The 12,670-nt window shown below is 40.8% G+C and overlaps 1 protein-coding gene across 1 annotated transcript in view; it reads left to right on the plus strand.

The window, feature by feature from the left end:
* Positions 1 to 373: 373 nt before the first annotated feature.
* Positions 374 to 12,670, plus strand: part of nectin4b (nectin cell adhesion molecule 4b) — a 58,343-nt gene continuing 46,046 nt past the window's right edge. Inside the window, exons 1-3 of the mRNA XM_037681906.1 lie at positions 374 to 707; positions 8,239 to 8,439; positions 9,718 to 9,885. Of these exons, the coding sequence (XP_037537834.1) occupies positions 656 to 707; positions 8,239 to 8,439; positions 9,718 to 9,885 (421 nt within the window). The 5' untranslated portion in view covers positions 374 to 655. The remainder of the gene's footprint in view (positions 708 to 8,238; positions 8,440 to 9,717; positions 9,886 to 12,670) is intronic.

Below are 12,670 nucleotides of genomic sequence, written 5' to 3' on the forward strand. Positions count from 1 at the left end.
TCCATCCATCCATCCATCCATCCATCCATCCATCCATCCATCCATCCGTCAAACCAACCAACCAACCAACCAACCATCAAATCAATCAAATTCACAGTTTCATTAAAGAATGAATGACATTTTTCCTGATTATTCTCAGATATTATGAATTACAGTAAATAAACGTTTTATTTTCTTCCACCTCTAATGTTTAGAAATCAAAATCTCATTTTAATTGGTCGCTTGTAGTTTTTTTTAAAGACTTGCAGATCTAAACAAACGTCTTTTCAAAGTCACTTGAATGCAGCATAAGGATGTGGGCGTGACTTTAGCGAAATGGGCGGGGCGTACGACAGGTGTAGCGGCGGCTTGGACCTGCTGTGTTCCTGTAGGCAGGCTCCTGTCCTGCGCGCGCTCTGTGTCGTCTCGTGTTCAGACTCCAATTCAGGTGATTTAGTTCGAGTTTTCAGGAGTTTCAACTCACCTGAGATGAAGTCAGGTGCAGTTTGGAGCTTCTCAAACCACTCTGGACTTTTACTCAGGGACGGATTAGGATTTTAAGGAGGAGTTGGAAACACCTGCTGCGGACTGAGTTTCTCTGCTTCAACTTTACCCCGAGGAGGATGTTTTAACAACTAGAAGACAGAACGTTTTGCTTTTTTATTTTGGATTAAAGATGAAGACGATCAGGACTCGGGCTGAGGTTCTTACACTGTTTTTTATAACTGGTGAGTTTAAAAAAAAAAAAAATTCAATCTAAAAGTGACAAAAATAACATTTTTCAGCACTGATAAAAATCATTTAATCGTCCGTTTTAAAGTTAACTCAATGTAGACGCTGAGATTTTATTTAATTTAGATAAAAACGGATTTAATTAGAACGTATCGTTGGAGTTAAAGCTGCTAAATGACGTTTTAATGACCGTGTTGGCTACAAATAAGCACCTGGTGAACTTTAGCTGTTTTATTTCCAGGGACACAGAGTGGGGAAGTGGACTTAAGTTGGACTTAAAACTCCTGTTTTTGTCTTTATCCTGGTCGATTTGTATAAAACAAAGCTGCTTCTATTTCAGTAAGTCAACAAACCTTGCTGTTTGGACTGAGTTATAGTCAATGATGGGTTAAAATGTGTCAATGGAAAGCTTGGCATTGAACACATCATAGAAAAGTTTTCTGCTCTGGTCTTTTAGCTTGCCTTTCTGATGACTTCCAGGTTTTCAGCCAAAGTGATTTATAAATCATTGCAAAATTAAAAATTCAGTTTATTGTAATCGTTCTGCTGTTCCTCTCTCCATCTACTGTCTCTTTTACAAATCACAAGATTAATCCATTGTGTTTTGGACCCAAACCATCGTACGACACTGGTGGATCCTTGAAGAACACATTCTGGTAACATCTATTTACACTAATTCTGATGTTCAGCTAAAAAGCAGGCGGGTCCAAAAATCTGAGCGATTCAGATTCCAAACGGAAACGACTCGGTCGAGGATTTCCGTCTTGAGGAAACTTGTGGACCTCGGTGAACCGGTGAGGTTTTTGTTGAACCTGCGTGCAACAAGAAGTCCAAAACAATGAAAAGGTGTGAGGTCTATCGGAGCTGTATTCAGATGTTGGGTGGAAAGAATGTGAGCATCACATCCCAAACTGGACTAGTTGGGTTTATTTACATCAGCCATGACAGACTTCCACTGCTTTATAAAACAAGACGTTATTTATCTTACAATGGGGAAAAATCAGTGGTTAAACTGGTACTTTCTAAGTGGCACTAGTTAGAAAACATTTGAAAACCTGTGCAGGAGAATGATAGTGTTTTTTTGTTTTGTTTTTTTACTAAAACTTTATTTGACCCAAAACTTCTTTGGTAACTCCTTCAATCCGCAGGTGTCACCTGTACTGTTCAGGTTGTCACGGTCGCTTGTGGTGAGAAAAAATGTTCAGGTGTGGCTGCAGAGTGGAGCAGTGAAACGTCGTCCTGCAGGTTTATTGTGGTAAAAATTAAGGTTTAGATTTGCTTTTTGTGAACAGTTTTCTGTAAACGCTCATCTCTTCATCGTAAGTTGAATCTGTTACTGCAGCTGCAGTGCAGCAACCTCTTGCTTTGAAAGCTTTTAAGGTTTGAAATCAATTACCGTACTTGTCACCGTGCACGTCGCACTGCCGTATAAGTCACATCAGTTCAAATACGTCTACTAAAGTGGAAAAAACATAAACACGTCGCTTTGCCGTACAAGTGTAAGGCGCGACAAAATGCAGCTGATATGATGTTTGCTCCAGGAGCTCCGGAGCGAGATGAAGGTGGCTTTGTATGGCAAGCCAAGTGTCTCATTAATAGCCACTTTTACCTGTTAATGAGACACTTGGCTTGCCATATTAGTCGACTGCCCTCTAGTGGCTGAAAATGGTAGTGTTCAATATTTTTCATGTCAGAATGAATGAAATCGTCAGATCTCAGCCAAAAATCAAATTATTAATATGGGAAATAATCATAAATAAGTCACTTTTCTGTTTAAGTTGCAGGGCATGCTAATTTATGCAAAAAGCTGCGACTTATACAGCGAAAAATATGACATTTTTTAAATTTTCAATTTGCCTATTTTTTAAATTAATTTACCTAAACAAGCCTTTTTGAGATGATTATTGCCTGAGGCTCTGTTTAAAAGTTTATTCTATAAACTCCAATGTGTCTGAACGATGTTTCACTTTAAAGTTTGATTTAAAAATAGAAATAAAACGTCACCATTTTGCTCAGAAAGGTACAAACGCTCATTTTGTCTCTCGTCTTCAGTGCATCTTTGCTCATTTCTTTGCTCAGTTTGAGCACCAATCCATGAAACATGTCGCATGCATGTTTTTCATAGTGTGAATTTCTGGATTTCTGTTGTAATTTTTACTCTGAAACATGGGATTAAACCAAAGCAGATGTAAAAACCTGCATGTTGTGTTCACGCACGCATCAATCCTGACCTGTGTAAGAGATGTACCTGATGAGTGGATGAAAATGCAAATGCTCACAACATCCTCTTCCAGTTTCTTCTTGCGTGCATTTATCCACTGAAACACTCCAAAACAAACAAACGGTCATACGACGTGTAAACGCAACCACGCATCTTCTGGAACATTTACCGTCATCGTGCATGACGCAAAATTAGATAATATTTTATAGCTTTCCAAACATTTAATATTGTGGACAAGTTTAAATGAATATTGATGTCGACGCAGAAGCTTCGTTTAAATCTATTCCCAAACTAAATGTACAAGCTTTAAAAAAGCAAAACAACTTCTTGATGAATCCACTTTAACTTTTTCGGTTCATATGTTTAAAAGTATTCTCCATAAGTCTTTGAAAGAGTTATAAAAGTATATTTTAAAGCCATTACATCATGAAAATTACTTTAGGGCATTGCATTTCCAGTTTTTATCCTAGTATTCCTGTGGGACACGCTTCATAATCACCTACTGCTGGAGGTCAGAGAGGTTGTTTTTTGCTTTTTAGTCTGTCTCTGTTTATTATTATTATTATTATTATTATTATTATTATTGTTATTATTTAGTCAAATCCCATTGAGATCACAGATCTCTTTTGTAAGGGTGGTCTGGCCTTGAAGGCAGCCCAACATGCATGTTTCCGGACTGTAGGAGGAAACCCACGCAAACTCCACACAGAAAGACACCAGATCCAAACTGGGGATTGAACTCAGGACCTTCTAGCTGTGAGGCAACAGTGCTAACCACTAATCCACTGTGCTGCCATCATGTTTACTTGTAGTCTTATTGAAATATCTCACGGAGCACTGGACAGATTTTACTCAAAGAGGAGGCGGGCGACGTGCATTCCTTCACAAAGGTTTTTAATTGTTTCAGGAACGTTAAGGAACATCAAAATATCGTATATTAATATTTGTTTGTCTCCCTGCAGAACAAAAAATGATTTTTTGCTAACACGAGCAGACGTAATTTAAATAGTGGAGGGTTGTTGATCTGCAAAACAAGCTAAAATCGCCCAAACTGAACTGGACTCGTACTGACAACCCGCTGCAGCCTGAGTCCTGCAGGGAGGTTGATGAGCAAAAGAAAGCAGACGTCCACGTGTTGCGTTCGGGAGTCCACGAACTTCAGGGACATTTTATCCTCTGCAGGTGTGAAGACGAAGCGGTTGAACAGAATGTGGTTTGGTCACATTTGTGCGTGTTTTTCAGCAGAACACGTTGCCCAAATTCCTGTTTTTATGACTAATTCTGACGCCGCTCATCTCCTTTTGTTTCCTTCTTCAGTGGAGATTAAAGTCCGCGACAGAGTGGAACTCCACGCCGAGCAGATGCACCTATCAAACTTTTGTTTTCAGCAGTGTGATCATCTCTGGTGTGATAAGGTTCCTCTCGCTCGGAGTGAACAGGAAAAGCCTGTAGGGCGGCCTTGTGACGATCCAGTGATCTTGGTGTTTGTCTAAGTGTGCGAGGAGCGTTGAACTCTTTCTGTTCCACGTTTGTCTCAGCTCTGGCTTCCTTCCTTCCTCAGACGCTAGACTTCCTGAAACAAGTTCCCCAACACGAGAAGAGGCCCGGATCGTTTTGATTGATTCATTTTTTTGGTCCCATATCGGCGTTTTTGTAATCATTTATTGAAGGCGGTGAATCAGTAACTGCAGAAGAATGAAAGCGTTCACCCCAGAAATCAAAGTTCACACGTTTGTCTTTTCCTGTTTGAGTTTGTTGACGCGCCGCTCGCTCTCACGCCCGTCTCCTGTGTCCCACGGTGAAATGCAAACTTTTTTGACAGGTGTGATAAAAGGCTTAGTCATCAGTCAGCCCCGCAGTGAGCTCGTCGACAGCGGCGTTTAAGAGGAATGCTACGGTTTGAGTCTTTAAAACAAGTTACTGTCGTTCCCGGCGGCACGTCACTGCTTCTAAAGTTTGGGGTTATTTATTATATCACATTTGATTAGAATGTGTAATATTTACGGCAAGGAGTGCGTGCATTTTTCACATTTAGCACTGGCCACGCTGAACGTATGGCACGGGGGCTGCACAGCTGCAGAAAGAAAAGCTTTGCAGAAAGTGGTGAAGGCTGCACAGAAGTCTGTTGGAGTCAGCCTCCCCACCATCACAGACTCCTCCACCTCCAGATGCAGGAAGAGGGCCACCTGCATCATGAAGGACCTCACTCATCCAGCACACACTTTTTGCCCCGCTCCTGTCAGGCAGAAGGTCGCGGAGCTTTAAGTGTAGAACCACTAGACTGAGGAACAGCTTCTACCCTGAAGCTGTTAGACTCGTGAATCTCAAACTAGAATAATCACTGTGATGCCACTTTAATTGATTTGTCACATTATCCATGCTGCTGACCTCTTGCCTTTAAGCTGCTGTATTCACACCCATCTGCTCGCAACAGGCTCATGTTCAGGCTGCTGTTTAATACATCGTATTATATTACATTATTACTGTTCAGTGTATATCTTAGATCCTTATATGCTGTTTCTTTTTATACTTTATATATTTGCTATTCTTGGGTAGAACTGGGACCTTGAGTTCCACCTCCTGTACCACATGAATGACAATAAAGTCAACCTTGAGTAACTTATCTGTCCAAAGTTCAACCCTCCTGCTGCCCTTGGGTCAAAATAACCCATGAGACCTTAGCTTTGAGGTAGGAAGGGTCAGATTTCGCCCTAAAAAGAGTCTTTCTGCAAAATGATGGCAGACACGGGAACTTTTTCTAAATATTCCACGATGGTCGAGTGAACAGGAAATCACTCAGATGAGCCTCGTCTTGTTGAAAATCCTGTGGCCTGTAAAAACATTCAGTGTTCAACTCCTGATAAAACGTCACCTCACGTTGTTTTACGACACACTAAGATGTAATCGATGTGTAAAAATTTGGACAACGTGCACAGAAGATACCATCTCCAGCGTAATTTTCATCCGTTGCTGAAGTGCCTGAAACACGGACAGGACAATGTAGAGATCTTTGTTCTAGATAAGCTTAATGGAAGCCTGACACACAAAAATCTAATCTGCTCGGTGGAGGAAACGGGGCGGACATGAAGTTCAGACAAAGCTGATGACAACTGGAAAGGCGAATAAAGACCTTTTGACCTTCTGCTTTCTTTGTGCAGTCCGTGTCCAAAAACAAGCACGCCAGGTGAACTTGTGACTGACTGCAGGTGTTTGTCTGTAAACAACCCAACTGAGGCTGTACACAAAGTTTACTTTAGTTCTTCTTCTTTTGGCTTCTCCCTTCTTCACAGAACTAAGTCGCACCTAGGCCCGTCACGATAACAAATCTTACTGGGCGATTAATTGTCTCAGAAATTATTGCGATGAACGATAATATCGTTTGAAATGTGACGATAATTATTGTCACATTTAAGAGGAAATGTTGGTCAGTTTTTGTGTGTAGTACCTGTTTTGACCAACGGATGGCAGTATAAGACCATTTGAACCAAAGGATGGATAGTGAGGGAGCGAGCAACGTGTCTCTTTAAGAAAATGGGAGGGAGGCCCTTTGACGTGACATGGGCTGTCTCTCTTTCCTTTTTTTCGTTTCTAAAAATGGCGGACACTCTGTGCGGTTTGAGCTCTTTAGCGTAGCATTTTTCACACAAAGCTTTTAATAATAAATCCGTAAACAAGTTCTCAGCTTTTTTTTGCAGAGGAAACAACTTTTTACACGAAGGCACGGGTATCAACCGTGAATTTTAAAGCTTCGACAATTTGTTTTTTTTTTTCCACGAGGCCGGCCTGTTAACTTAGCTCGTAGCTTAGCTGCTTTTATCGATCCAAAGACGTGATTTTGGACGGTTAAAAATGAATTTTAAAGAGAAAGGGAGGGGTCAGTGAAGAGCACCGGAGTGGAGCCTTTTCTCATCCGGTGTCTTCAGTAGAAAGAGAGAGACACGAAGAAACGATAAAACCGATAAATGAAAATGAGGTTGATAATTTTAATTTATCATGCGATTAATTGATTTATTGTTTATCATCAGGCCTACTCACACCAAGACTTGGCAATTGTTTTTTCGCCGGATGCCCTTCCTGTTGCAACCACAGACCATGAGCTACCACCGCCCTCTGTGTGGAGCAGAGAGCTGCCATCTAGGGCGCCTGAGGGATGCAGGTGTTGGGGGTTAAGGGCCTTGCTCAAGGGCCCAGAGCGGGGCTAATGAGGGTGGAGGCAGGTGTGGGTGCTTCACCTTTCCCACCCACATTTCTTTTTTGACGTTCCAATCACAGGCTCGCCTCCTCTAAATGTCTGTCAACTACCGTAACGAGCTAAAGAATGCAAAACAGATTTTATGGTGGCGCGTTTCATCTGACAAACAAAACCTTTAAAAAAAGTAAAAAGGCTCGCTTTGGAAAAACTCGTATAAACATTTAAATACCAAAGTAAAAACGCCTGCACACATTCCACAAAGGTTATTATTATTATTTTATTTTTCAATTCATTTATTCATTTATTTAAAAGAAACATAATAAAACAAATTCATCTAAAAGAAAACAAAAATTATTGAAAAATGTGTAGAATTATTATTATTATTATTAATATTCCTGAACATAATAAATATACTGGATTAAGACAATTCAAATGATTCAGTCTGTTAAACAAACTTTAACATTTAAAATACAAACTGCATGGCCCTGCAGCTTTATCTACGCAACGTGCATGCATGGGTCTCTTTCTTCACCCGCCTGCTGCAACATGGCGCACGAGGCCTGCAGATCATTTTGACCCAAGGGCAGCAGGAGGGTTAAAATAATGCAAATGATCAAACATCAGTTATTTTCTCTGTTCCAATAAAGTTGTCAGGTCCTCTGGACTGTTTCTTCTTTTTTTTTTTTGTTTTAGAGACTTTTCGTCCTTCATCCAAAGGACTTCATCAGTCCGAGGAGCCACAAACAAACTCATTCACAAGCAGCACATTCGTATAGTGGGCCAACCAGTTTGATGGTGATAATGTTTTTGATGTTTGATGTTTTGAACCACATTGGCCATGGCTTCCTCAGAGGAGTCGACGGGGGAGAGGGCGGACTCCAGAAACCATCTTATCACCATCAAACTGGTTGGTCCACTATGTGAGTGCTGCTTGTGTGACTGAGTTTGTTGTGGACTGATGAAGTCCTTTGGATGAAGGACAAAATATCTCGATTAAAAAAAAAAGAAACTGTCCAGAGGGCCTGACTTAACTTTCTTGGATTTTTGACCTGGATTATTGATCATGAACTTTGATTTTCTCTGTTGTCCGACCATCTTTCTCTCCTCTCCTCAGTGGCAAGCGTTCAGGGCGACTTCGTGGAGCCTCCTGGGCCCGTCACGTCTCTCCGCTCCCTGACCGACTCTCCGAGCCGTTTGCCCTGTCAGTACAAGGTGGAGGGCGAGGCGAAGGTGGTGCAGGTCACCTGGAACAAGGAGCTCGCAGACGGCACCAAGGAACCGATCATCACGGCCCACTTCACCGAGGGACAAACGGGTACGTGGGCAGAACAGTTTGCGACTGTGGGTCGACTGCAGAACATAAAAGAATGAACTTTTATTTAAATTGTTTGCTTCAGTTTTTCCACTTGTACCTGCAGTCACTGTCTGAACCTAATACGAAGAGCAAACTTTCATTTGAAGGAGTCAAATAAATAGTCTGATGCGTTTAATTACGGTTTGAGACGACTGATCATTCTGAAAAACTTTTGGAACAACTTCCTGCTCAAAAACAGCACTATAGAACTAATTAATTGTATTTTTAACAGTATTTCCATTTTTTTAAAACCATTTTTACTCCCTTCTGTTCCAGTTTAACGGCTCCAACTTTAAGATTTACATGAGTTAGTTTAGATAACGGTCTTTTAGCATGAATATCGTGGACTTGGGTGCTGGGTGATGCTTTTAGAGCTGTTTTTTCCCCGTCTGTCATTAATTTTGCATGATCACGAACAGGCCAACTTATCTCTAATTGCTTCTGGAGGATTTGGAAACCAGAAGCTCTGCCTGCTCCACCACTCCCGAGGACATCTGTGGCCTTATCAGAACCATGATGCTGATGGACACTGTAGTTATCAGAACTTTGGAACTTTCTGGAGTGTTTATAAATCACTGGCTTTGTCGACCTCTGTGCATAAATGTATTACGATGTCATCGCGTGTTGCAGTTTTATGTTGCGAGGTCCTTTTTTGCATCTTTTATACTGTTTCCAGGCCAGGACATGGCGTGAGACATGATGTTTTTTTTGCTTCCTCCACCCTCATGCTCTCTTTTTCTCATCTGTCTGTATGTTGTATGTAACAGGTCTCTCTTAAAAATGAGTCTTCCAGGCTCAATGGGAACTAAACGGTATAAATAAAGGTCTAATGAACTTTTGCATGAGATGTATCGCAGGTTGGCTAGCACTTGCAGTTGAGTCTAAATTCAAAAACTACTTTAAAATTTAAATCCTACATGAGAGCAAAACAGGCAAACTCCTACTTCAGTGTTATTGCTTTGTTTCGTTGTAAATGTGTTGGATGGGTTTCATAAAAGGATTCCAAATGCGATCACAAAAGGATTTTGTTGTTTTGTGCATCTTTTATTTACTGCAGACAGACAGATATCTCAGACACGCCCTTCAAAGAAAAGTCCAACCATTTATATTTGTTATTTTCTTCCTTTCACTAAATGGAAGTAAGAGGTCAGAATGTTATTTTGTTCTGCGTTTAGTCTTTGTAAAGCCCGGAGCTGCTCGGCTGAACCTGTTTTTTTTTGTTGTTGTTTTTTTTGCCAGCGTTTGGGCGTTACTCCAGCCGAGTCAAGTTCGAGAGCTCCGACCCCATGGAGAACTCGGCTCTGCTCATCGCCAGCACGCAGGAGTCCGACGAAGGCAGCTTCATCTGCCACATCTCCACCTTCCCCACCGGGAACTTTGAGAGACGCTTCGAGCTCACAGTCTGGAGTAAGTTTCATCTCGCCTCCATCCTGTCAGAGCTGCCAACAGGTGGAAATCAATAGTTTGATCCCCGTGGCCATAAAATCTCTACAGCAAAGGAAAAGGTTAAAAATAAAGTTTTCAGTTTTGATTAAATTCCTATAATAAATGCAAGACTTTCAAAATATCCAAATCCAGGTGTTTATTAGACTCATTGACCAAACCCTGTGTAGATGTTTTATACTTCCAGAAAATGATAGAAAATTTGAGCTGAAGAGAAAAAGATCCCTCTGAAAAACAAATGGGCATCAAAAATGTTTGCACAATAAAACCATTAAACTCTTGACTTGGTTTTATGCAACAAAGACACCGTAACAGGAGGAAATTTGAGAGAAGACGAGCTGTTATTTACTATAAATCATAACTCTTAACGTTCCTTGGAGGAATGCATGTCGCCCGCCATCTTTACTGTCAGACTGAGATCGTCTGATGATGAGCAGGAACGACGTTACAGCTGTAAATTAATTTATGCTAAATCTTGTGACACTGAGATCTCACAAGCTGCTCAGAGCATACGTAGGGCATGACTGTCAGCTACTACCACACCGAATTTAAGCCAAAAATCTTTAAATTTGACTGAGTTATAGTCATTTGTGTGTTGGCTAAGGTGGCGGCCATCTTGAACTGAGCTGACCCTAATTGTTAATGAGTTGTAGACTCGCATTCAATAATTATCTTCTGGGAGTTTCACTCAATTTTACCCTGTGACTCATGAGATATTTTGCTAACAGACAGACGGGACTAAATTAATGTGCGTGTTGACTTATCAAATCCTATTCCAATTAAAAACATCCTTCCAGCTTTGCGTTGGTGACAGACGATTAACACAAGAGAACAGTGGGTTAAAAATCCAATAGGTGTTTTTATTTTCTTTAACGACGGCTGCATGAAAAACTTAATTAACTTCCAGTCTCATCAAAACAGATGATGAGATTCCAGTTTGCTGGATGTTGGCCACAATGTGTGTACAATCACACCTACTTTAATTGTTTTTCTTCTTTCGTGAAAAGGAACAAAGACGTCACCCTAACAGCTTTTGGACTTAAAATGGTAAAATAAAGTAATATAATCGTATAAAAACACTTTAGGGTACTGAAAATGTCTTCCATTGCTCTTCTTTAATAGGACTTTGAAGTTCTGCACCACTCTGAAGTTAGAAACTTAAATCTTTCCTAAGACGATTTGCGCTGTGCATTCATCGTCAGCCGATGAGCTCCTCTGATCCACCGTCTCTTCCTGCGTGGATCAAAGTGAAAAACAATCCCAGCCGGGACGATTAGTCGAGCTGTGGGAACGTCGATTTCTGGGTGGATCCCTTTTTTTTTTGTTTTAAAGAAGTAAATATTAGAACGATGTTATCGCTCCCAATTGACTTTCTCATTTCGCTGCCAGTCATCAACAACAAGCCTTGGGGCCCGAGCGTGCCTCGGCACGCCACGGATCAGGCGAAACGACAAAAACACACAGACGAGTAACCGACAACCTCCAGCTCCGAATTCCCTCAAACTTTGACACATTCAGCCACAAAATGTAGATGTGCATTTCAAATCTCCTCACAGACTGCCTGGAAGCTGACGCGACCTGTTCATGCAGCTTTTTAATTTTTTAATTTTTTTTTTATACCAAACTATTAACTTTTCAGAGGGTTTGTAAAAACCTTGTAGTAAAAGTGTAGAGAACCGGCCTTTACCGTTCCTCCTGCGCCACTTCAGGACAAAACTGAAACGAGAAGGGAAATGGAAACCAATTCAAACGCAGGTTTCCTGTTTAAATTTGTTCTTGCCCAGCGCCGAATGGGTTAAATCAGCCAGTTTTACAGATAATGAGCTAAAATGTGGCGTGGTAGTATCTGATCTTTAACACAGTGAGCTGACATTAGAAAACCTCAATGTGACGATAACAGACAATTGTACAGCGAGTTAAAACGGTGTGGTAGTGACTGAGTGTCATCCCAAACACATATTTTGAGCACCACACATTACGCCGTATTTGTGATTAAAAAATAAAATAAAAAATAGCACTAACTGTTGGCATCAAACCTATCTGTTAGTCAGCAAAATATCTCATCAACAAGAGGATAGATGTTAAAGAAACTCTCGGAAAGGATGTTTGTCTACGATGGATTAACTTTTGGAGTCGGTTTCTTTTCATAGAGACGTTTCACCCTCTATCCTGAGGGCTTCATCAGGTTGAGGAGTTCCAGTAAACTGTTTCCCCACCCAGCAGTAAACTCCTTAAGTGGACCAACCAGTTTGCTGGAGCTAAGATGGTTTCTGTGGGACAGATGACCAGACTAATTATTGGATTTGATACCTGGATGATTGAGCATGAACTTTAACTCTTGACATCTTAGAGTGTTGCATAAAATGTGCATCGCATCATTTACGAGGTTTGACCAGCTGTAACTCCTTCCCATCTCAGACGACTTCAATCTGAACCACTGGCATGAAAGGCAACGGGCAATGTACATTTCTTTACGGCAGTGGTCCAAAGCTTTTAACTTGTGAGCCAAACTTGTCAAGTTGAAAGTATCTGCTGGGTTACAAAATTTTAGTGGAAGGGAAAATGTATAATAATTCTGGTGGAAAATGAGTTTTAAATCATAGTTGCAAAACTAAACTCCTTCACAACCATCTATCTATCTATCTATCTATCTATCTATCTATCTATCTATCTATCTATCTATCTATCTATCTATCTATCTATCTATCTATCTATCTGTCTGTCTGTCTGTCTGTCTGTCTGTCTGTCT

Source organism: Nematolebias whitei, chromosome 9 (genome assembly GCF_014905685.2).
Source record: "Nematolebias whitei isolate Nwh7 chromosome 9, NemWhi1, whole genome shotgun sequence".
In the NCBI taxonomy this organism is placed as follows: Eukaryota; Metazoa; Chordata; class Actinopteri; order Cyprinodontiformes; family Rivulidae; genus Nematolebias; species Nematolebias whitei.